Here is a 25,654-nt window from a genome sequence, read left to right as displayed (position 1 = left end):
TGGGTAATGCCCCAAAAATGTCCCCCATCTGTCTTAATATAGGTAAAATCAAATAGTAACTGATATAATTGATTGCCGGGAATCATAAAGTTGCTGATAGTCCTGTGTGGTTCACCACTACTAGTGGCTTTTTTTTTTAATAAAGAACCACTGATACTATGGAATTTACGGATACCTGATGAAGGAGGATATTATCTCCGAAACGCGTTGGTTGGGAACTCTTGGTTGACAGGACTTTCCGAAGTTTGTTATGGCACAACAAAAAAATTGTTATTTTTACCAGAAATCGCCTGTAGAAATATAAACTCGGCCAGGGCTATTATTATTATTTATTATTATAGCGCCATTTATTCCATGGCGCTTTACAAGTGAAAGAGGGTATACGTACAACAATCATTAACAGTACAAAACAGACTGGTATAGGAGGAGAGAGGACCCTGCCCGCGAGGGCTCACAGTCTACAGGAGGAGAGAGGACCCTGCCCGCGAGGGCTCACACTCTACAGGAGGAGAGAGGACCCTGCCCGCGAGGGCTCACAGTCTACAGGAGGAGAGAGGACCCTGCCCGTGAGGGCTCACAGTCTACAGGAGGAGAGCGGACCCTGCCCGCGAGGGATCACAGTCTACAGGAGGAGAGAGGACCCTGCCCGCGAGGGCTCACAGTCTACAGGAGGAGAGAGGACCCTGCTCGCAAGGGCTCACAGTCTACAGGAGGAGAGAGGACCCTGCCCGCGAGGGCTCACAGTCTACAGGAGGAGAGCGGACCATGCCCGTGAGGGCTCACAGTCTACAGGAGGAGACAGGACCCTGCCCGCGAGGGCTCACAGTCTACAGGAGGAGAGAGGACCCTGCCCGCAAGGGCTCACAGTCTACAGGAGGAGAGAGGACCCTGCCCGCGAGGGCTCACACTCTACAGGAGGAGACAGGACCCTGCCCGCGAGGGCTCACAGTCTACAGGAGGAGAGCGGACCCTGCCCACGAGGGCTCACAGTCTACAGGAGGAAAGAGGACCCTGCCCGCGAGGGCTCACACTCTACAGGAGGAGAGAGGACCCTGCCCGCGAGGGCTCACAGTCTACAGGAGGAGAGAGGACCCTGCCCGCGAGGGCTCACAGTCTACAGGAGGAGAGAGGACCCTGCCCGTGAGGGCTCACAGTCTACAGGAGGAGAGCGGACCCTGCCCGCGAGGGATCACAGTCTACAGGAGGAGAGAGGACCCTGCCCGCGAGGGCTCACAGTCTACAGGAGGAGAGCGGACCCTGCCCACGAGAGCTCACAGTCTACAGGAGGAGAGAGGACCCTGCCCGCGAGGGCTCACAGTCTACAGGAGGAGAGAGGACCCTGCTCGCAAGGGCTCACAGTCTACAGGAGGAGAGAGGACCTTGCCCGCGAGGGCTCACAGTCTACAGGAGGAGAGCGGACCCTGCCCGTGAGGGCTCACAGTCTACAGGAGGAGACAGGACCCTGCCCGCGAGGGCTCACAGTCTACAGGAGGAGAGAGGACCCTGCCCGCAAGGGCTCACAGTCTACAGGAGGAGAGAGGACCCTGCCCGCGAGGGCTCACACTCTACAGGAGGAGACAGGACCCTGCCCGCGAGGGCTCACACTCTACAGGAGGAGACAGGACCCTGCCCGCGAGAGCTCACAGTCTACAGGAGGAGAGCGGACCCTGCCCGCGAGGGATCACAGTCTACAGGAGGAGAGAGGACCCTGCCCGCGAGGACTCACAGTCTACAGGAGAAGAGAGGACCCTGCCCGTGAGGGCTCACAGTCTACAGGAGGAGAGCGGACCCTGCCCGCGAGGGATCACAGTCTACAGGAGGAGAGAGGACCCTGCCCGTGAGGGCTCACAGTCTACAGGAGGAGAGAGGACCCTGCCCGCGAGGGCTCACAGTCTACAGGAGGAGAGAGAACCCTGCCCGCGAGGGCTCACAGTCTACAGGAGGAGAGAGGACCCTGCCCGTGAGGTCTCACAGTCTACAGGAGAGAGGACACTGCCCGCAAAGGCTCACAGTCTACAGGAGGAGAGAGGACCCTGCCCGCGAGGGCTCACAGTCTACAGGAGGAGAGAGGACACTGCCCGCAAGGGCTCACAGTCTACAGGAGGAGAGAGGACCCTGCTCGCAAGGGCTCATAGTCTACAGGAGGAGAGAGGACCCTACCCGCGAGGGCTCACACTCTACAGGAGGAGACAGGACCCTGCCCGCGAGGGCTCACAGTCTACAGGAGGAAAGAGGACCCTGCCGGCGAGGGCTCACAGTCTACAGGAGGAGAGCGGACCCTGCCGCGAGGGATCACAGTCTACAGGAGGAGAGAGGACCCTGCCCGCGAGGGCTCACAGTTTACAGGAAGAGAGAGGACACTGCCCGCAAAGGCTCACAGTCTACAGGAGGAGAGAGGACCCTGCCCGCGAGGGCTCACAGTCTACAGGAAGAGAGAGGACACTGCCCGCGAGGGCTCATAGTCTACAGGAGGAGAGAGGACCCTGCCCGCGAGGGCTCAGAGTCTACAGGAGGAGAGAGGACCCTGCCCGCGAGGGCTCACAGTTTACAGGAGGGGAGAGGACCCTGCCCGCGAGGGCTCACAGTCTACAGGGAATGGGTGATTGTACAATAGGTCAGGACAGAGCTGGTTGCGCAGTGGTCTACTGGACTGAAGGCTATTGTAGGTTGTAGGCTTGTTGGAAGAAGTGGGTCTTAAGGTTCCTCTTGAAGCTTTCCACGGTAGGGGAGAGTCTGATGTGCTGAGGTAGAGCGTTCCAGAGTATGGGGGAGGCATGGGAGAAATCTTGTACGCGATTGTGGAAAGAGGAGATAAGAGAGGAGTAGAGAAGGAGATCTTGTGAGGATCTGAGGTTGCGTGCAGGTAGGTACCGGGAGACTAGGTCACAGATGTAGGGGGGAGACAGTTTGTGCATGGCTTTGTATGTCATGGTTAATGTTTTGAACTGGAGTCGTTGGGCGATGGGATTGGCAGGGTGGCGAGGCTGGGGAGTAGCGAGGGGAGAGGTGGATTAAGCGGGCCGCAGAGTTTAGGATAGATTGGAGGGGTGCAAGAGTGTTGGAAGGGAGGCCAGAGAGCAGGAGGTTGCAGTAGACCAGGCGGGAGATGATGAGGGCATGCACTAATGTTTTTGCTGATTCTTGGTTAAGGAAAGCACGGATCCAGGAGATATTATTGAGTTGTAGTCGGCATGAGGTGAAGAGGGCTTGGATGTGTGGCTTGAAGGATAGAGCAGAGTTATGGGTCACTCCAACAACTATCAACAACATTGTGATTCCCAGGACCATATATACATTCAAATATGTCGCTAATCATGGGATTATACCTATGCTGACATCCTAGGATATTTTTGGGTCATTATCCATCCTGTTCAATATGTTATTGATAGTGAATTATTCTGTAAGCCCCACATTACATGGTTCTCTGTGTTTATAATTAGTTACTTATATACAAGCGCAATTTGTTTTTGGTTGTATATACTTATTCTAATGGTTTTTGTTATTTGTTTTCCTCTAGATGGGAAGTGAAGGGGTTGTCCCCATGTTCTGTGACTTGTGGAGGAGGAATAATCCCCCTGTCGGTGGCCTGTGTGAGGAGGGACAATAACGTCACCCATCGATTACCTCATTCCAAGTGCAGCCAAATCCCACGCCCAAACTCCACGAAGGAGTGTGCCATGGAGCCCTGTCCTGTCCGGTAATGATGCTCAGAGCTGCCTCCAATGATTTCCATGGGTTGCCCTTTACCGATAGGTTGGTTTTACACATTAGGTTAATGTTGGCCAAACCTGCTTTTTTCCCCCCAGATGGCGCTATAAATCAGGATCCTGTAGTGTAAGCTGTGGAGGGGGTATCTTACAGCGAGTCCTGTACTGCACCAGAGAAGGTGAAGCTGAAGAAATAGTCGCAGATAATGAATGTCAGCATTTGCCTCATCCCCAAGAACAGGAACCCTGCAACCAACAGCCGTGCCCCCCGAGGTACAAGTACAGGATACTTCTTCTGACTATGAGTACACTGTAGGTATGAGGTGTGTCGTCCCTGCAGCAGTCGAACTGCTCGGATCCGGGGTTGCTGTGGGTCGAGGGTCTCCGGACTCTGACTTGAGGCCACTCAAATGTACGGGGGATATTTACAGGGGGTGAATGTTCGTGACGCCACCTGCGGGTTGCGGTAAGGGGAGTGCCGCCGCTGCGGAAGGGAGTACCAGGGCAGATGGTGTGGGGGCAGCCAGGTGTCAGTCCCTCCGCAGGTAGGGAAGGCTCCAAATAGTGGGGAGGTTTGGTGATCGTGTGGCTTGGCCTTGGGAAGCCGGGTGCAGGAGTCAGGTTACTCACTACGGTAGTCGTGGTGCTTGATCAGGTGGAATAAGCAGACACTCGCACAGATGGTAAACCAAAGTCTCTAGCCACCGCAGTCTCTACGGGGGGAGCCCGTCCAGGTCCCGCTCCCGCTCCCGACAGTATCACTTGGTAAGTCCAGAGCCCTGCCTCCGTGCACAAATTGTTTGACTGTTGTGGCTCCTCGGCTTGAAGCTTTCGGGGCCCCGCTACCCGTGTGTATGGCAGCTGTGCTCTTGATGGCTGGCACTTGGGATTTCAGTTGGTTGTGTAGTTTGGAGAACCCTATTCCCCGTGTTGTGCTGATGCCTCCAATCTCTGAGCTCTTGGGGACAGTTCATAAAGAGACTATCCTCTACAGGTTAATCATCAAGGCGCCTGAAGCTCTTCCCTGATCTAGAGTCCTGTACCCCACCGTGTTCGGTACCGGTCAGTTCTTTTGGGGTTTTGATGCCGACAGTCCTCCTAGACTCTGTCCGTCGCACCCTTTCCAATGTCGCTGCTACCGGTCCCCGACTCCTGTGGTCCCGGACCACCGTCTGCGACCCAACCTGTCGCCTCCCTTGGAGCTACAACTCCATCTCCTCACTCTTTGAGGGCTAACTCTCGACCCCTCGTTTCCCTTCCCACGAGTCTGCCTAACCCCTAGGTGGGTGGTCCTGCTCCAACCTGACCAACCCACTGGTGTGTCTGTCCAGCCCTGGTGTGAGGTGTGGTTGGGATTTGTAGTGCGGATGTTAGTGACACTTAATGGGAACCTGGAACCATGAAAGGTAGGCCCTGCACCCTGGGGGACAGGATGCAGTTCCTTGCAGCACCCTGATGTAGTCAGGGGTGCTACACTAGTAGTTCATAGGTATCATATTTGTGCAGCTCAATGTTGTCTTCTCATTGACTACAAGGTGGCGAGTGGTAGAAGCCAGTCCTTGCTCCGCAGCTTGTGGGTATGGAGTATCCAAGCAGAAGGTGTCATGTATGGAGGCAGTGGCCGGAGCTGAGAAAGAGGTAGACGCAGCGTCTTGTCCACCTCATGAGAGACCTCTGTCCGTCATCCCTTGCATTATCACCAGCTGCTTCTACACGTGGGACGTTGGGGCCTGGACTCAGGTATGAAACAACCACAAAACATGGCTCTTATCTGTGTTAATAGGAATCATTACTAATGTATTCTTGACTGTAGTGCTCGGTTACTTGCGGAAACGGCATTCAAAGACGTCAAGAATTTTGCATCAACTCCAAAACTCATCAGCAAGTGAGCCCCACATTCTGCCTGAACTCCCCGAAACCCATAACGTTGAGAGGATGTTCAGAAAACCCCTGCCGCATGGAAACCCAGACGTCACAACCAGACGTGGAGCGTACCCTATTGTCGACATCTGCCGTCCCTAACCAGAGACCTCAATTTAAGGCTGCTCCCGTCTCTGAAAGACCAAAGCATATGGACGATGAAGGTGGTGATGGTAATTGTGGTTTGAGTCTTCTTCTTTCCAATCTTGATTATATATTAGTTTACCAAATTGTTTCCATGTGTTTCCGAAATTGTCCACTCGGAAATTGATATTATTAATTGCGCAGCTTGTTGACTGTGTCTACGGATTCTATCCAACGTAGAAGGGTGAAATTCACCAAAATCTGCAGCAAAATTTACCGTTGTCCATGTAATCCTAAAGTGGTCTCCAGAAGATTGAATACTTATAGGGTCAAATGGCTGATGGACCAGATAACAAGCAGTCACCTGCAAACCAATAAGTGGCCTGAATCGTTAGGTGCCTGTATGGACGAAATGTCATGACCCTGTACCTTGCCCGTCTGACCACCACCTCACCCATTTCCCGGGTTCTTACCTAAAAGTAAACACAAAGACTGCGTGACGTTGGATATAAAAGGCCACAGCAGCCCCATTTATTAAACAACAAAAACATCAAAAACAAATAACATTTTAAATGCCCGATGAAAGCACCCGAAGGGAGGAGGGGTAAATGAATGTTCCCTAAAACCACTCGATTGCAACATCAGCTCCACCACCTGCCCTCAGCCGCACCACACGGGCACGAGGGCACCTAGTCAAATGTTGCCCAACCAATGTCCCCCTGAGATTCAACCCAGCAAGGACCCATGTTACAGCAAACAATTGCACCACCAGGGGTAACCCGTTTCTGCACTGGGTCCCCCCTCACTCTTTTATGCAAACCCCCACTTCAAATACCCCCTCCTTTCCTCCACTGCTGCGACGAAAGTCACTCACATCCTCTTCTCCTTGTTGGTTGACCAAAAATGCAACATAACGATTCTGGTCACCCTCCAGGTAAGAATGATCAACCCCCCTATTGACCTGACCTATATACTGCCCCACAAAAACCACCCCTAACCAATCAGAGCCCCAAATCCCAACTGACCCTACAGCTCCACCCTACACTTTTCATGCTGCCCTCCCTTGAGCCCCTTTGGGGCAGCAGTCCGGGCTGTTCCTTCACTTCCAGTCCCCGGCAGGGTTTGAGGTGGATATACTGTAGGTTCCATTGTGAGGAGAGAGTCTTATATTCCTCCTCATTAATATCATTTTCTTTTGCAGATGTCTGTGGTCGTCTCTTCCTGAACTCAACGGGAGTAATAAATACTACCGGCCTTCTGGAAAAAGATTGTATATTCTCATTCGGACGTCCGCTCGGGGAAGTGGTGGTTGTCAAAGTCCTCTCAAGTTCCCTCAACTGCACAGCCGGTAGGTTGAGGATGATTTTTAGGGTCTTCACTATATTTACGTGTCATATATATGTGTATTTTCAACCTTAGAGAGGGGTCATCATGGGGATTCCAAAGACCAGAACAAAAAGGAGGATGTCAACGGTGGCCGACTAATGTATCATACCAAAACTACTCACTAGATCCTCTAAAAGGATACAAACCACATCAGAACCATTAAGAAAGTTATACAGACCCTACAGACAGACCCCACCATTTACAGACCCCCTTTCCTCGTTTACCCGTCTCAAGTTAAGATCCCCTATGTTTTGCCTTTCTCCTCTTTATCGTGTGAGATTTGATAACTCTTACTTTTTCCAGAAATCTCCTTGGCACCCTTGTTTGCAGGCTACACGACACCAATATTTTTTTTACTATTGACCATAGGGGAACTGGTGCTGTTTTACGGCAGGGCCATGTGGAGGAAGTCGTGTACCCGTCTGGCTTCGGTGACCGTGATTGCGAGATCAAACACTCTTACCGTGCGCCAGCGCCAAATTCACCCTGGTAATGGTATCGCTCTGGCATACTGGAGCAGATCAGCCGCAGAAAGCTACCACCAAGGTATCGGAGCAGCGATGTACAACTGCTGAATCTGCACCTATACCCCCATTCACCCTGCCATGAATCTCTGTGCTTTTTACAGACTGTGATGTACAACGTTTTGGGATGCAAGGAGACATACAGAATCCTGTTCAGCCAAAGTCGGGCTCTCCGGCATGTCGTGTTTTCATCGATGTGCCCCCCACGTTTACCATTGCTATCCACGCCCTGTATATGGATCTGAACATTGGACTCAACGAGACAAACTCAAATTATATTCTGGTGAGTAGCCACAAGGGGGTGATGTGGGGGAGGGAAGGAAAAGTGATGCTCGGCTGCTCCCCAACCCTAAACCTCCCTGCTCCCATGACAGTAAGGCTGTGTGCGCACGTTGCGTCAAGGTAGTTCTAAACGCATCCTCTGGTAGAAATGTTTTTTGCCAAAGTTGCTTTTGACCACAAAAACGCGATAAATACGCGTGCGTTTTTTACCGCATTTTAGCGCGATTTACATGCTTTTTCATTGCTTAAAGTCAGATGCGTTTTCAATACAAAGACACTAATAAATAAAGTTTAACCATTCAAACACTATGAAAAAAACGGAAAAAAAATGAAAACAAATATCAAGATTATTATCTATCAAAAAATGGCTTTTTTTTTTATTAAAATAAGTTTATGATAATAATTATGCATAAAATTACATTTTATTTATGGATTTTCTTAAAAATAATTGTCAGACTATGTGTGTGTGCAAAGGGACATATCATGCCATTAATATTTTGCCAAAAACGCATGCAATTAATTGGTCCAAAATGCAAGTTTTCAGCATCAAAAAAGCAGGTAAAACGCAAGAATTTTGATGTTTCTTGTGTTTTGCAACTTCTCATTGACTTCAATGTTAGCAAAACGCAGCCCAAATGGCAAAAACAATTGACACGCTGCTTCTTTAAACACTGAGTTTTTGCCCAAAAATATGCAAATTAAACGCTGCGTTTTTAACAGCAAAGTGCGCACAAGAAATCCCCATTTCCCATAGACTTTGCTTGAAAATCAAAACGCAGGCATTTTGGTATTAAAACGCTGCAGTTCAAAACGCGGCAGAAACGCATGAAAAAAAGCAAAGTGATGATGGGGATGAATAGCTGCGGGCATTTATTAACATCATTTTGGTAGTTTCACCATACAGTACCCACATAATACCACCATACATCTCCTATATAATACCACCATACATCTTCTATATAATACCACCATAAAGTGTCTATATAATACCACCATACAGCTCGTATATACCACCATACAGCTCCTACGTAATACCACCATAAAGTGCCCATATAACACCACCATACAGGTACTATATATATCACCATAAAGTGCCTATATAATATCACCATATAGGTCCTATACAATGCCCACATAATACTGCCATTCATCTCTTATATGATACACTATACAACTCCTATATATGACTGTCTTAAAGCTCCTATATGTTATCATCACACAGTGCTAACATAATGGTTTCATAAAGCGCATTCATTATACTGCCATACAGTGCTTAGGTAATACTGCCATACTATGACTGTGTAATAGTCATATAGCTCCTATATAATACCACCCTACAATGGCCACATAATACTGTCATGTATAATATCATGTATAATGTCATATATAATATCATCACTGCCATAAAGTTTTTACATAATCCTGCCATACTGTACCTGCATAATACTGATATACTGATATACAACTCCTACATAATACTGCCATATTGTACCTGCATAATACTGATATGCAGCTCCTACATAATACTGCTATACTGTTCCTCCACAATATTGATATACAACTCCTACATAATACTGCCATATAGTAACTGTATAATACCGATAAACAACTCCTACATAATACTACCATATTGTACCTGCATAATACTGATATACAACTCCTACATAATACTGCCATACTGTTCCTCCACAATACTGCCATACAACTCCTACATAATACTGCCATATTGTAACTGTATAATACCGATAAACAACTCCTACATAATACTGCCATATTGTACCTGCATAATACTGATATACAACTCCTACATAATACTGCCATACTGTTCCTCCACAATACTGCTATACAACTCCTACATAATACTGCCATATTGTAACTGTATAATACTGATAAACAACTCCTACATAATACTGCCATACTGTACCTGAATACTACTGATATACAACTCCTACATAATACTGCCATACTGTACCTGAATACTACTGATATACAACTCCTACATAATACTGCCATATTGTACCTGCATATCACTGATATACAACTCCTACATAATACTGCCATACTGTACCTGCACAATACTGATATACAACTCCTACATAATACTGCCATATTGTACCTGCATAATACTGATATACAACTCCTACATAATATTGCCATATTATACCTGCATATAACTGATATACAACTCCTACATAATACTGCCATACTGTACCTGCATAATACTGATATGCAACTCCTACATAATAGTGCCTGCATAATACTACCATACTGTGCCTGTGTAATACTTTCATAGAGCTCCTATATAATAACACCATACAGTGCTATCATAATACTTTCATATAGCTCTTACATAATACTGCCATAGTGTGCCTGTGTAATACTGTTATATCACCATACAGTGCCAACATAATACTGTCATAGTGCTACTACATTATACCACTATACAGTGCAATTGTAATACTGTTGTACAGCTCCTACCTAATCCTGTTATACTGTGCGCACATACAGTAATACTATCATACAAATACGGTATAGTGCTGCTATACAAGGGTGACTCTTGGTTGGTAGAGACCCCTCGTATATAAAGGAAAGTAGGTAAAATCACGAGTTGAACTGCCATGCTACTGCCTGTCTGTATTATGACGCCACGGACGCCACACAAATGACAAAAATGCAACATAATATGGACATGCAATTCCTATGTAATAGTGCCATACAGTGTCCGCATAATGGAGCCTGACGACCCATCAGGGGAGGTTAGTGTAGACTGCTTAATGTGTGGATGCTCGAGACCCCTAAATTGCGCAGCTCTGAGGGCCACACTTGTATTCACTAATAATACCGCCACATATGTTGATGGGGATTTAGTATTGGGGCATTATATTTTTCAGATTCGAGATATGAAGACTCTGAAGTCCACGGCCTTCCACGGGAATCATTTATTTTACTGGGAGTCTTTAGGAAGCCAAGCGGAGATAGAATTCAATGGCGACTTCTCGCAGGACCGAGTCAGCGTCCGGGCTCAGTACTGGGCGAGGGAGCGAGGACGGCAGAGGCGGGCGCCGGCGGGCACCACCTAATCATGATGCCACCTTTGTCCTGCATCTTCTACAGAGCAAAACTTCACGTTGACATTTTATATAATTTTATATTGTTTTTTTTTATATTCTGATAATCCGCCTCTTGTTTGCAACTCCTGACATTAAAAAAAACTACATAATAGTATAATACCGCATTTTATTTTCTAAGTTTTGTATTACGCCTGAAATACTCTGTGCTGCTGGAGGACTCTGCTCCTCCTATTTATCAGTCTCAGGAGTCTATTTAGTCAGTACCCCATTCCTCACATTACAAAAATGGCTAATGCCATATTATATCGACCCGCATGTGACAATATTTGCATCCAGCCATAATTTGGGCTATGCCACGTTTTGGCGCCAGTTCCCCCCATACAAAAAGTACTATGTGACTGCGTAAATTGAGGACCGGTAAATCCAGCTCAGTATGTGACCGGACAAACATGACTGAGCAGGACGCCTCGTCCGCCCGGCAGCACGTGACATATGACGTCTCCTGTTTGTTTTGTGACTTGTGACCAGATTCAGAGAAGTTTCCACTGACAGAATTGTTTTTTTGATCAAGCAGAAAAGCCTCAAGAATTAACATATACTTCTTATTCCAGGCAGGAAAATAAAAGATTATGTGAACCTATTCAAAGATTATTTGTACAGGTTTCTCTGGTGGATTTTGGGGACAGATTCTGCTCCAAAATCTGCTCCAAAATACACCAAAATCTGCTTCAAAATGTGGTCCAAAATCTGCACCAAAATACACCAAAATCTGCTCCAAAATCTGCTTCAAAATGTTCTCCAAAATTTGCACCAAAACCTGCACCAAAATCTGCACCAAAATCTGCTCCAAAATCTGCACCAAAATCTGCACCAAAATACACCAAAATCTGTTTCAAAATCTGCACCAAAATCTGCACCAAAATCTGCACCAAAATCTGCTCCAAAATCTGCACCAAAATCCGCTTTGAATACTCTTCGACTAAGCTCTCTATAAATTTTAATGGGAAAATCCACATTGGTGTTCACACTGGGTATTTTTTTTTTTAGTTTGCAGTGGACCCAAAATCCTCAAAAATGGTTAAGAAAACATTTAGAAAACTTTATTTTATTTTGGGAGGGGGGGCTGAAAAATGCCTGAAGAGATAATAAAATTCTTTATTTAAAGGAATTTAATATGGGAGTGGACCCAAAATCCTAAAGTATTGTTTCAAACATATGTGGAAAAGTTGTTGTTTATTTTTCTTTTTACCATTGCTTTTTTTGGAGGGGGGGGTGTTAAAAATAATGCCTCAATTGTTTCAAAAATATTTGGAAAACTCTTTTTTTTAATAAATTATTTATTTTGAGAGGGAGGATTTTTAAAATAACTCCTCAATTGTTACAAAAAAATAAATGTATATATATAATATTTATCTTTTTTTTTTTCTTTTTTTTTAATCATTGCATTTGGGGGAGGGTGTTAACAAAACCTCCAATTGTTACAAAAATATATTTTTATACTTTTTTTAATCATTTTTTGGGGGGGAGGGTGTTAAAAAAAACTTCTCAATTGTTAAAAGTATATATATATATATATATATATATATATATATATATATATATATAATTTTTTTAATTTATTTTTTAAATCATTGTTTTTGGAGGAGTGTTACAAGAAACTCCTCAATTGTTACAAAAATATTTGGAAAACTCGTTTGTTTGTTTTTTTAATCATTGTTTCTTGTTTTTATTTATTTATTTATTTTTGGGGGGAGTGATGAAAAACGCCTGAAGGAAAAAAAAAGTGTACTATGAAGAGGACCTGACGGAGAGGACCCAAATTCTCAAATATTGTTTCAAAATTGTTTGGAAAACTCTTTTCTTTTTCTTTTTTATTTATTTTATTTTTTTTATTTTTTTTTAAATCAGTGGATTTTAATTTTTTTTGGTGGGGGGGTGTTAAAAAAAAAAAAAACCACCAACTTTTTTAAACCATTGTCTATGGGTGGGGGGAGTGTTAAAAAAACCCCTCAATTGTTTAAAAAATATTTGGGAAAACTTTTTTTAATCATTGTTTGTTTGTTTTTTTCTTTTGGGTGGGTGGGGGGGATTGAAAACCACCTGAAATTAAAAAAAAAGCACGCTATGAAGAGGATCCTGATGGAGTGAAACCAAACTCCTCACATATTGTTTAAAATAAAAATTTAAAAAAAATGTAGAATACTTTTTTCTTTTATCCCTTTTTTTTTTAATTTATTGTTTTTGGTTTTTTTTTTATGGGGGGATGAAAAACGCTTGATGGCAAAAAAGAAGCGTCCTATGAAGAGGATCCTGATGGAGTGGACACACAAAAAAAACCAACACTTTTTTTTCCTTTTATTTGTTGTTTTTTTTTGTTTTTGTTTTTTTTTGGGGGGGGGGAATGCCTGAGGGGGGAAAAAAGCGCACTATGAGGAGGATCCTAATAGAGTAGATCCAAAATCATCAAAAATGTATCAAAAAATTTTTTAGAAAACTTTTTTTTTTTCTTTTTTTTAAATAATTGTCTTTTTGTTTCGGGGGGTTTGTCTTTTTTTTGTTTTGGGAGGTGGCGGGAGCTGAAAAGTGGCAGAAGGTAAAAAAAAAAAGCACTATGAAGAGGATCCTGGTAGAGTGGATCCCAGATCCTCAGAAATGGTTTAAAAAATTATTGGAAAACAATTTTTTTTAAATCATTGTTTGTTTGTTTTTTTTGGAGGGAAAGGGGGTTGGGGGGTGAAAAACGACTGAAGAAAAAAAAAAGTGCACTATGAAGAGGATCCTGATGGAAAATGTTCCGAACTAGGCATTGTTCGATCAAAAAGGCTGCAAAGAGCAAAAGAAAAAAAAAATCCCGAACAGAAAAACAGTTCCCCAAAAATGAAGCCTTTCCTGTGTTAGGTTGACTATCAATAGGTCACAAGTGTTGCCAGCGATGACCAAATGCGGAGGGAGTCCCGGTAACCCCCTCAGCTTCCCTCAGCCCTAATGAGATACAGACAGACGCTGATATCTGCACTTAAGGTAAGAAGGAGTGTGCGCTGCAAAGAAGACTGACTTGTTTATTATCACATACAGGGTTTATCAACCTAATAGGGGCGTAGCTATGTCGTGTACAAAAACATTAGTTTTGTTTCTCGTCATAAACGTAACTTTCCATTTCTCAGTAAAAGCATAAACTATATTTCTAAAAAAAAACAGCATAACTCTCTCATTGTTCTTGAGTAGGCGCAAGTCTTATCTCTCTGTTCTTTTGGCAAGACATAACATTCAGAGTCCTTGAATCCACTCTCAGCGTCTGAACGTAGCTGGGCTTGTAAAACACCTGGCAGAGTAGCATGAATGTCCATCTATTCAATTTTAGTTAACTCTTTCCTCACACCTGAAGCGATTTCTGCTTGTAATCCGCTAAAAAAAAAAACCCCTAGACGTTCTCATGATTATATATTTTTCCAGCATTTAATACTTTTAGGCAGAACAACATTTTTATACAGCCAGTTTTTCAGCCTGTCAGGCTCCATTTTGTGGCGCCAGTTTGTGCCTCCCCATGTTATGAGGTAAATTTCACAAAAAAATCCAGTTAATCCTCAAAATGTGTCAGAATCCTCTCACGACTCGAGAGCCTGAAATGCGTCAGTTTATTAATGTTGTCCATCATATTTTGGCTCCAAATGTTGAGGTAGAAGACCCTGGGCATGAGGCAGCGCCAGGTTGTGCCTCCTTTATGAGGTAAATTTCACAAAAAAAACAGTTAAGCCTCAAAATGTATCAAAATCCTCTCACGACTCAAGAGCCTGAAATGCGTCAGTATTAACACCGTCTGTCATATTTTGGTGCGAAATGTTGAGGTAAAAGACCCCGGGCATGAGGCAGAGAAGGGTTGTGCCTCCTAATGAGGTAAATTTCTCAAAACAAAACATTTTAAGCCTCAAAATGTATCAGAATCCTCTCATGACACAAGAGCCTGAAATGCGTCAGATTATTAATGTCGTCCGCCATATTTTGGCGTCAAATGTTGAGGTAATAAACCCTGGGCATGAGGCAGCGCCGGGTTGTGCCACCTTATAAGATAAATTTCACAAAAAAAAAACAGTTTTAAGCCTTAAAATGTGTCAGAACTCTCTCATGACTCGAGAGCCTGAAATGCGTATGTTTATTAATGTAGTCCATATTTTTCCGCCAAATGTTGAGGTAAAAGACCCTGGGCATCAGGCGGCACCAGGTTGTTCCTCCTGATGAGGTAAATTTCACCCAAAAAAATGTTTTAAGCCTCAAAATGTGTCGAATCCTCTCACGACTCAAGAGCCTGAAATGCGTCAGTTTATTAACGCCATCCGTCATATTTTGGAGCTAAATGTTGAGGTAAAAGACCCCGGGTATGAGGCAGTGCCGGGTTGTGCCTCCTTATTGGTTAAATTTAAAAAAAAAAAAATGTTGTAAGCCTCAAAATGGATCAGAATCCTCTCATGATGCGAGAGCCTAAAATGCGTCAGTTCATTAATGCCGTCGCCATATTTTGGCGCCAAATGTTGAGGTAAAAAACCCTGGGTATGAGGCAGAGCCAGGTTGTGCCTCCCTACCAGGTAAATTTCACCCAAAAAAGTTTTGAGCCTCAAAATGTATCAGAATCCTCTCACGACTCGAGAGCCTGAAATGCGTCAGTTTATTAATGCCGTCACCATATTTTGGCGCCAAATGTTGAGGTAAAAAACCCTGGGTATGAGGCAGAGCCGGGTTGTGCCTCCCTACCAGGTAAATTTCACCCAAAAAAGTTTTGAGCCTCAAAATGTATCAGAATCCTCTCACGACTCGAGAGCCTGAAATGCGTCAGTTATTAACGCCGTCTGTCATATTTTGGTGCCCAATGTTGAGGTAAAAGACCCCGGCTATGAGGCAGTGCCAGGTTGTGCCTCCTTATGAAGTAAATTTCACCAAAAAAACTGTTTTAAGCCTCAAAATTTGTCAGATCCTCTCATGACTCGAGAGCCTGAAATGCGTATGTTTATTAATGTCGTCCATATTTTTCCGCCAAATGTTGAGGTAAAAGACCCTGGGTATCAGGCGGCACCAGGTTGTGCCTCCTGATGAGGTAAATTTCACCCAAAAAAATGTATTAAGCCTCAAAATGTGTCGAATCCTCTCGCGACGCAAGAACCTGAAATGCGTCACTTTATTAACATTGTCCGTCATATTTTGGCACCAAATGTTGAGGTAAAAGACCCCGGGCATGAGGCAGCGCCGGGTTGTGCCTCCTTATTAGGTAAATTTAAAAAAAAAAAAATGTTGTAAGCCTCAAAATGAATCAGAATCCTCTCATGACGCGTGAACCTGAAATGCGTCAGTTTATTAACGTCGTCCATCATATTTTGGCGCCAAATATTGAGGTAAAATACCCCGGGTATGAGGCAGTGCCGGGTTGTGCCTCCTTATGAGGTAAATTTCACAATTAAAAAAGTTTTAAGTCTCAAAATGTGTCAGATCCTCTCACGACTCGAGAGCCTAAAATGCATCAGTTTAGTAACGTCGTCCATCATATTTTGGCGCCAAGTGTTGAGGTAGAAGATCCCGGGCATGAGGCAGCGCCGGGTTGTGCCTCTGTATGAGGTAAATTTCACACAAAAAAACAGTTTTAAGCCTCAAAATGAATCAGAATCCTCTCATGACGCGAGAACCTGAAATGCGTCAGTTTATTAACGTCGTCCATCATATTTTGGCGCCAAATATTGAGGTAAAATACCCCGGGTATGAGGCAGTGCCGGGTTGTGCCTCCTTATGAGGTAAATTTCACAATTAAAAAAGTTTTAAGTCTCAAAATGTGTCAGATCCTCTCACGACTCGAGAGCCTAAAATGCATCAGTTTAGTAACGTCGTCCATCATATTTTGGCGCCAAGTGTTGAGGTAGAAGATCCCGGGCATGAGGCAGCGCCGGGTTGTGCCTCTGTATGAGGTAAATTTCACACAAAAAAACAGTTTTAAGCCTCAAAATGTGTCAGAATTCTTTCATGACTCGAGAGCCTGAAATGCGTCAGTTTATTAATGTCGTCCGCCATATTTTGGCGCCAAATGTTGAGGTAAAAAAACCCTGGGTATGAGGCAGCGCCTCCTTATGAGGTAAATTTCACCAAAAAAACAGTTTTAAGCCTCAAAATGTATCAGAAGCCTCCCACGACTCGAGAGCCTGAAATGCATCAGTTATTAACGCCATTCATCATATTTTGGCGCCAAATGTTGAGGTAAAAGACCCCGGACGTGAGGCGGCATAGAGGATATTATCCAGTATGCCTTGCTATGGAGTAGAAAAAGTATTTTTGAGGATAATTTTGATATATTTGCCTCATTTTATGTAGTTTTTGTCAAATGACGCCATTTTTTAAGCTAAATTTGCTGTTTTATCACATTAGGTTATGGATTTGAAGGATAATCTTCTTTTAGGACGCCTTTTCTTTGTTTTTATCACACATGTACGATGTAAGGTAGAAGTGCTGAGAAAGTCACATAAAAATGACTCATGTGAGTCAGGTGTGTGGAAACAACATAGACAAAAGCACTAGCGTCATCGTCTGAGGTAAAAAAAAAAAAAGGCGCGCAAACCAGCTGACTTTCAGCAACCAATCAAATTCCATCTTACATCTAAGTTATAAAAATGAAAGAATGAATGTGATTGGTTGCCATAGGTGACAGTTCTAGTACGCGTCTATGAGGAATTATCAGCTGAGAGGGACTTGCCTGGGGGAGGGTGTTTCCGTGTGACGTCACCGTGTAGTCCCCGCCCATTCGCTCAGCTGTAGGTTCCCTCCCGGCATGCACTGCGGCAGTAGTGACGTGTTCGCCGTAGTCTATTGTCGCCTCAGTCCCGGCTGGAGGCTGCGAGTGGCGGACGCGTCCCGGGCGCCGGTGCTGGAGGTCTGTGCTATATACGTATATTGAGGTGAGGGAGGCAGCAGCCATTATTGTATATCGGTATATAGGGGAAAAGTGACCAGTTATATCGGCAAATGCTCTCACTGCTTTCCTATCCCCAAGAACAATCCATGACGTATGCAAGCTATCTTCTCTGTTATCAGCCACATAAGTTTGTGGTGTTTTTTTCTTTTTCTAACACTTTTTATCTATTCTAGCAATGGAATTAGGTTATAGATGCGTTATAAAGTATGTGAACCCGGTGGTCTTGTGACCAGACCCCAAAAAAATGAGCATTATATACAGTACATCATTTATTTCCCAATGATGAGGGCTTTGTTTACTTCTCTGCGATGATGACATCACGTACAACCATGTGACCACTACAGCCAATCACTGGTCAAGACCGGGCCTGACTGAGAGCAGTGATTGGCTGTAGTGGTCACATGGTTGTACGTGATGTCATCACTGCAGAGCAGTAAACAAAGCTCTCAACATTGGGAAATGCGGCACGGTGGCTCAGTGGTTAGCACTAGTGTTGAGCGGACACGAACTGTAAAAATCCGGATCCACGCGGTTTCAGCATCAGATCCGGGTCTGGCCGGGACCCGGGAATCCGGCTGCACGATCCGGATTCGGAATCCCTCTCCTTCTCTCCCGGATCCGCTTCCCATTGACTTACATGGGTCCGAATTCCGGATCGGATCCGGACTTCTTTCACAACCCGTGACGGACCCGGATTATTAGCAGTCCGCTCAACTCTAGTTAGCACTGCAGTCTCGTGGTGCCTCAGTGGTTAGCACTGCAGTCTTGTGGTGCCTCAGTGGTTAGCACTGCAGTCTTGCGGCGGCTCAGTGGTTAGCACTGCAGTCTTGTGGTGGCTCAGTGGTTAGCATTGCAGTCTTGCAGCGCTGGGGTCCTGGGTTCAATTTCCACCAAGGACAACATCTGCAAGGAGTTTGTATGTTCTCCCCGTGTTTGCGGGGGTTTCCTGCGGGTTCTCCGGTTTCCTCCCACACTCCAAAGACCTACAGATAGGGAATTTAGATTGTGAGTCCCAATGGGGACAGTGTTGTCAATGTATGTAAAATGCTGTGGAATTAACAGCACTATATAAATATATAAATTATGTGTTCGTATGTGCCACCTCCACATTACCCTTTATAGAAGCTTCTATGCCTATTACAGGATGCGCTGGTATCAGTGAGCTCTGCACCATGTACTATAATATCTAATGATCTGTTTTCTTCTCCGCAGGACGCCGCGCTCTCGTGTGGAGCATGTAGATCCCAGCACGTAACACCGGACGCGCCCATCTGTTGAAGTCTCTTAGATTCTGTACCACAAGCCGCCAAGTCTCCCCCATAATGAGCTCAGTAGAGTTAGAGGCTCCGGTGCAGGGGGAACCTGCCGCCAGCACCGCTCCGGACGACGGCATGACCTGGTGGTACCGCTTGTTGTGTCGGGTCGCCGGGGTCTTCGGGGGCATTTGTAAGTATTGATCATCTATTTATAAAGTTGAGTTTTAAGGTTATAAAGGTAAAATATATCTTTGTACCGTGTTACCCTGCTTCACATAACTTGTCTTATTACTGCCCCATTCTATGTGCTGTTGTGTATAAATATGGGACTCTTCAGATTGTGTTATATTGAGCCTGAAGAAGAGACCTGAGCAGTCTGGAGCTGCGATTATCAGCATCTTCTCAGTTACCATTAAAAAGCATCAACCACTGAGCACTTCAGTTCTTTTAAACATTTTTTTTAAGGTTATAAAGGGCATGAGCGACTTCCAGTTTATTTTGGCTGATAACATAGAACAATATACTGTTTTTGTTTTACACTTTACTACCAAATATTGTGCTAAGGTATCACCCAGAAACTGCCTTGAACAAAATAATACCCTGGAGGCGATTTAATGTAAGCAAAAATATATATATATATATATATATATATATATATATATATATTATACAGTGGAACCTCGGTTAACGAGTAACCCAGTTAGCGAGTATATCACTTAACGAGCAAAGCTTGCTGTAAATTTATAACTCAGTTTACGAGCAAAATCCTCACCGCACATACTTCCGGTTCCGTACATCCACCGCGCTCTGACCCGCTCTTGCAGTCCACACAAACACACACACATTATGCTCACCTTACCTTCTGTTCCATCACCGACCTCATGGTTCTTGTAGTTCGCCGCTACAGGATGTGTATCGGTAACCATTGCGACGAGGGAGGAACTTCCGCTGTCAGCCGCTGCTCCAAGGTAGCACGCTGGCCAATCGGAGGCAAGCGGCTCCTGCCTTTGACGTCAGCGCTCTAGCAGCGGAAGTTCCAGCATCGGTCGCAATGGTTACCCAATACACATCTTGTACCAGCGGACTACAAGAACCAGGAGGCCGGCGATGGAACGGAAGGTAAGGTGAGCATACACCATCTGCAAGGAGTTTGTATGTTCTCCCCGTGTTTGCGTGGGTTTCCTCCGGGGTCTCCGGTTTCCTCCCACACTCCAGAGACATACTGATAGGGACTCTAGATTGGCAATACTGTCCCCATTGGGCCTCACAATCTATGTAAAGCGCTGTGGAATTAATAGCGCTATATAAATGAATAAAATTATTATTATAATGTGTGCGTGTTTGTTCGTGTTTGTGGAATGGCACAATAGGGGACCAGGATGGGACATTTAACAAGTTGTGGGACGAATTGTCAGCATTGTAATGGTTTCCTATGGGAAATCTTGCTTTGCTAGACGAGTAACTTGGTTATCAAGCCACTCCCAGAACGGATTGTTCTCGTTAACCAAGGTTCCACTGTATAACAATTGGACTGGTGTATAAGATAGAGTTCCAATATTCCGGAAAATCCAATGATCTGGAATCATACATGTCCCATGGATCCAGGTGTACTGGAACATATGAAAAGTACTTAACTTTTGGAAACTTATTTAGCAATTTTTTTATTTTTTTTAACTTTTCAAAATGTACAAATAAATATATACATACATACAACTCTGGCAAAAATTAAGGGACCACTTCCACATTTTCAGTTTTCCTGATTTTTCTCTTTCTATTTTTGAGTAAAATGTAAATTGTTCTTTATTCTATAAATACTGACGACGTCTCAGAATTTCCAAGCAATTAATTTTGTATTTATTTTCTGACAATGAGAAATGGTGAAAATAACAGAACAATGCACGGCTTTCACCTCAAATAATGCAAAGAAAACAAGGTCATAATCATTTAGACACAACAATATAATAATGTTTTACCTCAGGAAGATTCAGAAATCAATATTTTGTGGAATAACCATGATGTGTAATCCCAGGTTTCCTGCGTCTTGGCTGCTTTCCTCCAGTCTTCACAGCTTTTGGGTGACCTTATGCCACTCCTGGTGCAGAAATGTAAGCAGTTCTTCTTTGTTTGATGGCTTGTGATTCTCCATCTTCCTCTTGGTTACATTCCAGAGGTTTTCAATGGGGTTCAGGTCTGGAGATTGGGCTGGCCATGACAGGGTTTTGATGCGATGGTCCTTCAGACACACATTGATTGACCTAGCTGTGTGGCATGGCGCATTGTCCTGCTGGAAAAACCAGTCCTCAGAGTTTGGGAACATTGCCTGAGCAGAAGGAAGCAGATGTTTTTCCAGGATAACCTTGTATGCGGCTTGATTCATACGTCCATAACAAAGTTTAATCTGCCCAATTCCAGCCTTACTGAAGCCTCCCCAGATCATCACCGATCCGCCACCAAATTTCAAAGTGGATGCAAGACAATGTGGCTTGTACGCCTCTCGAGGTCTCCGTCTGACCATTAGATGATCAGGTGTTGGGCAAAGTTGAAAATTGGGTAAAGAAAATTCAACAAACATCTCTGCAAAGGACGTATGACTCACGCCGCATACAAGGTTATCCTGGCAAAACAGTTGCTCCTTCTGCTCAGGCAATGTTCCCCAACTCTGAGGACTGGTTTTTCCAGCAGGACAATGCGCCATGCCACACAGCTAGGTCAATCAATGTGTGGATGAAGGCCCGCCACATCAAAACCCTGTCATGGCCAGCCCAATCTCCAGACCTGAACCCTATTTGAAAACCTCTGGAATGTAATCAAGAGGAAGATGGATAGTCACAAGCCATCAAACAAAGAAGAACTGCTTACATTTTTGTGGAAAGCGGCCAAGATGCATGAAAGCTGGGATTACACATCATGGTTATTCCACAAAATATTGATTTCTGAATCTTCCTGAGGTAAAACATTATTAGTATTGTGTGTAAATGATTATGAACTTGTTTTCTTTGCATTATTAGAGGTGAATACAATGCATTGTCCTGTTATTTTCACCATTTCTCATTTTCAGAAAATAAATACAAGGTTTATTGCTTGGAAATTCGGAGACGACGTCAGTAGAAATGAAAATGTGCAAGTGGTCTCCTCATTTTTTGCCAGAGCTGTGTATGTATGTATACACTGTGATATATATATATATATATATATATATATATATATATATAAATAGTGTGTGTGTTAGAATTTAAGAGTTAAAAAAAAAAATGAGAAATGAGTTTACAAAAGTTTAGTTCTTTCCATATGTTCCTTACCCTGGATCCATGGGACATGTGTGATTCCAGATCAATGGATTTTCCGGAATATTGAAACTCTGTCTTAGACACTAGTCCAATCATTGATGTCCGGGGTGTGCATATATATGCATAGTGCGTGGATATTGCATGTCCGTCCGGCTCACATTCCCTCCTGTCATCTGATGCTCTTCCTACTGCACCAGACAACAGGTGGTGGTGTTCCTGTGAGCTGCGGCTGTCGGGGAATGCTGGGAGTTGTAGTTTCACCACATCCGGAGGGCTTCTGTTTACAGACCATTACTCTAAACACCTAGCAATGTCCTGAGCAGGTATCCAGTGGATGTCTGAGCCGCCGGCCTCGGGGCGGGCACAGGGTGATCCCGTTTATCTGATTGTGACATTGGCCCCCGTCCATCTGTTGTGAGGGATTAGTGAAGGTCAGGTAGTGTCCGTGTCACCGTCTGCACCACATCGGCCTCCTTATTGCCGAATATACTATTATATTAAAGTGGCTCCCCGCTTATATTTATATGAAAGGGGTGCTTTTCTAATGCTATTTGCCTTTTTTTAGCTGGTAGCCCTGTTGATCGGCCGTGATCAGTAATGACCCAAGTGTTAAGTTTCCCTGCAGCGCCACCACAGGAGAGAGGAAGCATTACACAATCCCTTCACTTAATGCTGAGACATGTCGGCTCCTTCAGATACCCACTAATCCCTACCATTATGTTTTTTTCACTTATGCTACAACTTTTTTTTTTTTTTTTTTTTTTTTGGTGGAGGGGTCGGCATGGGGCGGGGGATGGCGTTGGGGTCAGCATGGGTAGGGGGCAGGGGGGCATTCAGGTCGGCATGGGGTAGGGGGCTGCGAGCGGCATTGGGGTTGGCATGGGGTGGGGGCGGCATTGGGGTCGACATGGGGTAGGGGGCGGGGGACGGCATTGGGGTTGGCATGGGGTGGGGGCGGCATTGGGGTCGAAATGGGGTAGGGGGACGGCATTGGGGTCGGCATTGGCTGGGGACGGCATTAGGGTTGGCATGGGTAGGAGGTGGGGGACGGCATTGGGGTCGGCATTGGCTGGGGACGGCATTGGGGTTGGCATGGGTAGGGGGCGGGGGACGGCATTGGCTGGGGACGGTATTGGGGTTGGCATGGGTAGGGGGCGGGGGACGGCATTGGGGTCAGCATGGGGTGGGGATGGCATTGGGGTTGGCATGGGGTAGGGGTTAGGGGGTGGCATTGGGTTCAGCATGGAGTGGGGGGCGGCGTTGGAGTCGGCATGGGGCAGGGGATGACATTGGGGTCGGCATGGAGTGGGGGCGAGGGGTATGGGGGGGGAGATTGTGGCAAAATATGCCCAATGTCCAAGATGTGTGACTCCAGCCTTAAATTGGTAAAATCCCTGTTAACCCCTTCACTGATAATTCGGCACGTGTCCGCTGCAGTGAGTATCTGTGGCGCTCCTTCCCACGCTCCGCGCCCGCCGCCCCGTGCAGCTGATGTTACACTTGATGAGAATACGGAGCTTTGTTCCCTGCTGGGGGCTGTCAGCTGAGAAGGGTGGGTGTATCGTATGTAGAGGGGGCTATGCACTATTAATGAGCACGGCCGCTCACGAGGACTCTGCTGGAGGCCTGGGCACTGCTGTGTGTGTCTTTTGTCTTCTCGAGGCCTGGCATTATGATGGAAGAATATATTCTCTGCTTTTATGCCCAAACCTTCATTAAATAATGCCCCGATACAGTTTTGGTGCACTTGGAGAAGCTGGCAAGGGTTATAGCCCTATAGAGGGGCAGGTATCCATAACCCCATAGGGACAAAACTAATATACAAGGTGGCCATAAAATAACCTAAGGTGTGTGGAGCGGGGTGCAGACTGACCCAGTGGACAGTATTGGCTGAAAATTGGTATCTTTCTTTGTTGCTCCATTGGGAGACCCAGACAATTGGGTGTATAGCTTCTGCCTCCGGAGGCCACACAAAGTATTACACTTAAAAGTGTAAACCCCTCCCCTCTGCCTATACACCCTCCCGTGCATCACGTGCTCCTCAGTTTTTATGCTTTGTGTTGAAGGAGGCACACATGCACGCATAGCTCCACATTTTAGTCAGCAGCAGCTGCTGACTTTATCGGATGGAAGAAAAGAGGGCCCATAAGGGCCCCCGGCATGCTCCCTTCTCACCCCACTCTGGTCGGCGGTGCTGTTAAGGTTGAGGTACCCATTGCGGGTACAAAGGCTGGAGCCACATGCTGTTATCCTTCCCCATCCTTTCGGGGCTCTGGGTGAAGTGGGATCCTAAACGGTCACCATGCACTGGGACCGTGCTCCCTCCGCAGCCCCTGGGGGAATCTGCTGGACAGGAGACTGGGTATCGTCAGGGACAGGGCCCTGCTCCTCTGAGGTACTCTGTGTCCCCTTGGGGACGGCGCATAGAGCGCCTGTGTAATGGACGCTGCAGCAGCTGCTGGGTGTTTTGTGTCGCCGGACTACCGCGCCGACCGCGCTTGTTTGCCGGCCGCGCTAATAAATTTAGTCCCCGGCTTTTGCGGCCTAGTACCGCAAACTCCCGCCCCCGGGCCTGCCAGTCAGGGGTAAGGGCGGGACGCTAGACTAGACGTCAGCGGTGAGGGCTGGAGCATACTGAGGTATCCTCCTCCCCCCTCACTAAGCACTGTGGGGCACCAGATTCCCGCACTTTCTGAGGCACGCCCACGGCTCCCTCCTCCTCTCAGAACGCTGGCAGCCATTGCTACAAGACGCTGGAGAACTGCAGAGACGAGCTCCATCAGCTCTGGGAGGCCCAGGCAGGGAATCTGGTGGTCACACAACCGCTGAGGGCGGTCGGTAAGCCGCACCTGTTACTAGGTGCTGGCCCCCCTGGGTGCCGAAGTGTATATTTATATACTTATATTGTATACATTTACTTTGTTCGGCCGCACTATTTGCTTTTGGCTATATACCCTCACTGATTGCTCTAAGAGGAGACAACAGCATGTCATCCGCAAAAAGCAAGGGTGCCAAGGCACAGGCTTATTTTGCAACCTGTACCTCTTGTGCGGCTATGCTACCTGCAGGTTCCACCTACCCTCACTGTGTGCAATGCTCGGCCCCTGTGACACTCACTCAGCCGGAGCCTCAGCCACTAGTGGGACCCTCGGCCCAGGTAGAACCACCGGCTGTCACTGTCCAGGTGGCAGGGA

General features: G+C 45.7%; 2 protein-coding genes across 3 annotated transcripts in view; both read left to right on the top strand.

Moving 5' to 3' along the window:
* Positions 1-11,098, top strand: part of ADAMTS13 (ADAM metallopeptidase with thrombospondin type 1 motif 13) — a 44,975-nt gene extending 33,877 nt beyond the window's left edge. The window contains exons 26-33 of the mRNA XM_075324676.1: positions 3,518-3,697; positions 3,807-3,980; positions 5,243-5,447; positions 5,521-5,800; positions 6,913-7,059; positions 7,467-7,643; positions 7,726-7,904; positions 10,795-11,098. Of these exons, the coding sequence (XP_075180791.1) occupies positions 3,518-3,697; positions 3,807-3,980; positions 5,243-5,447; positions 5,521-5,800; positions 6,913-7,059; positions 7,467-7,643; positions 7,726-7,904; positions 10,795-10,983 (1,531 nt within the window). The 3' untranslated portion in view covers positions 10,984-11,098. The remainder of the gene's footprint in view (positions 1-3,517; positions 3,698-3,806; positions 3,981-5,242; positions 5,448-5,520; positions 5,801-6,912; positions 7,060-7,466; positions 7,644-7,725; positions 7,905-10,794) is intronic.
* Positions 11,099-17,776: 6,678 nt separating this feature from the next.
* CACFD1 (calcium channel flower domain containing 1) overlaps positions 17,777-25,654 on the top strand; it is a 30,320-nt gene continuing 22,442 nt past the window's right edge. The window contains exons 1-2 of one of the 2 annotated variants that reach the window (XM_075323008.1): positions 17,777-17,900; positions 19,130-19,363. In XM_075323008.1, the coding sequence (XP_075179123.1) occupies positions 19,240-19,363 (124 nt within the window). In that variant the 5' untranslated portion in view covers positions 17,777-17,900; positions 19,130-19,239. The remainder of the gene's footprint in view (positions 17,901-19,129; positions 19,364-25,654) is intronic. The other variant, XM_075323009.1, reaches the window with a different exon arrangement.

This window comes from Anomaloglossus baeobatrachus, chromosome 9 (assembly GCF_048569485.1).
Source record: "Anomaloglossus baeobatrachus isolate aAnoBae1 chromosome 9, aAnoBae1.hap1, whole genome shotgun sequence".
NCBI lineage: Eukaryota > Metazoa > Chordata > Amphibia > Anura > Aromobatidae > Anomaloglossus > Anomaloglossus baeobatrachus.
This window is presented reverse-complemented; position numbering and strand designations above follow the sequence as displayed.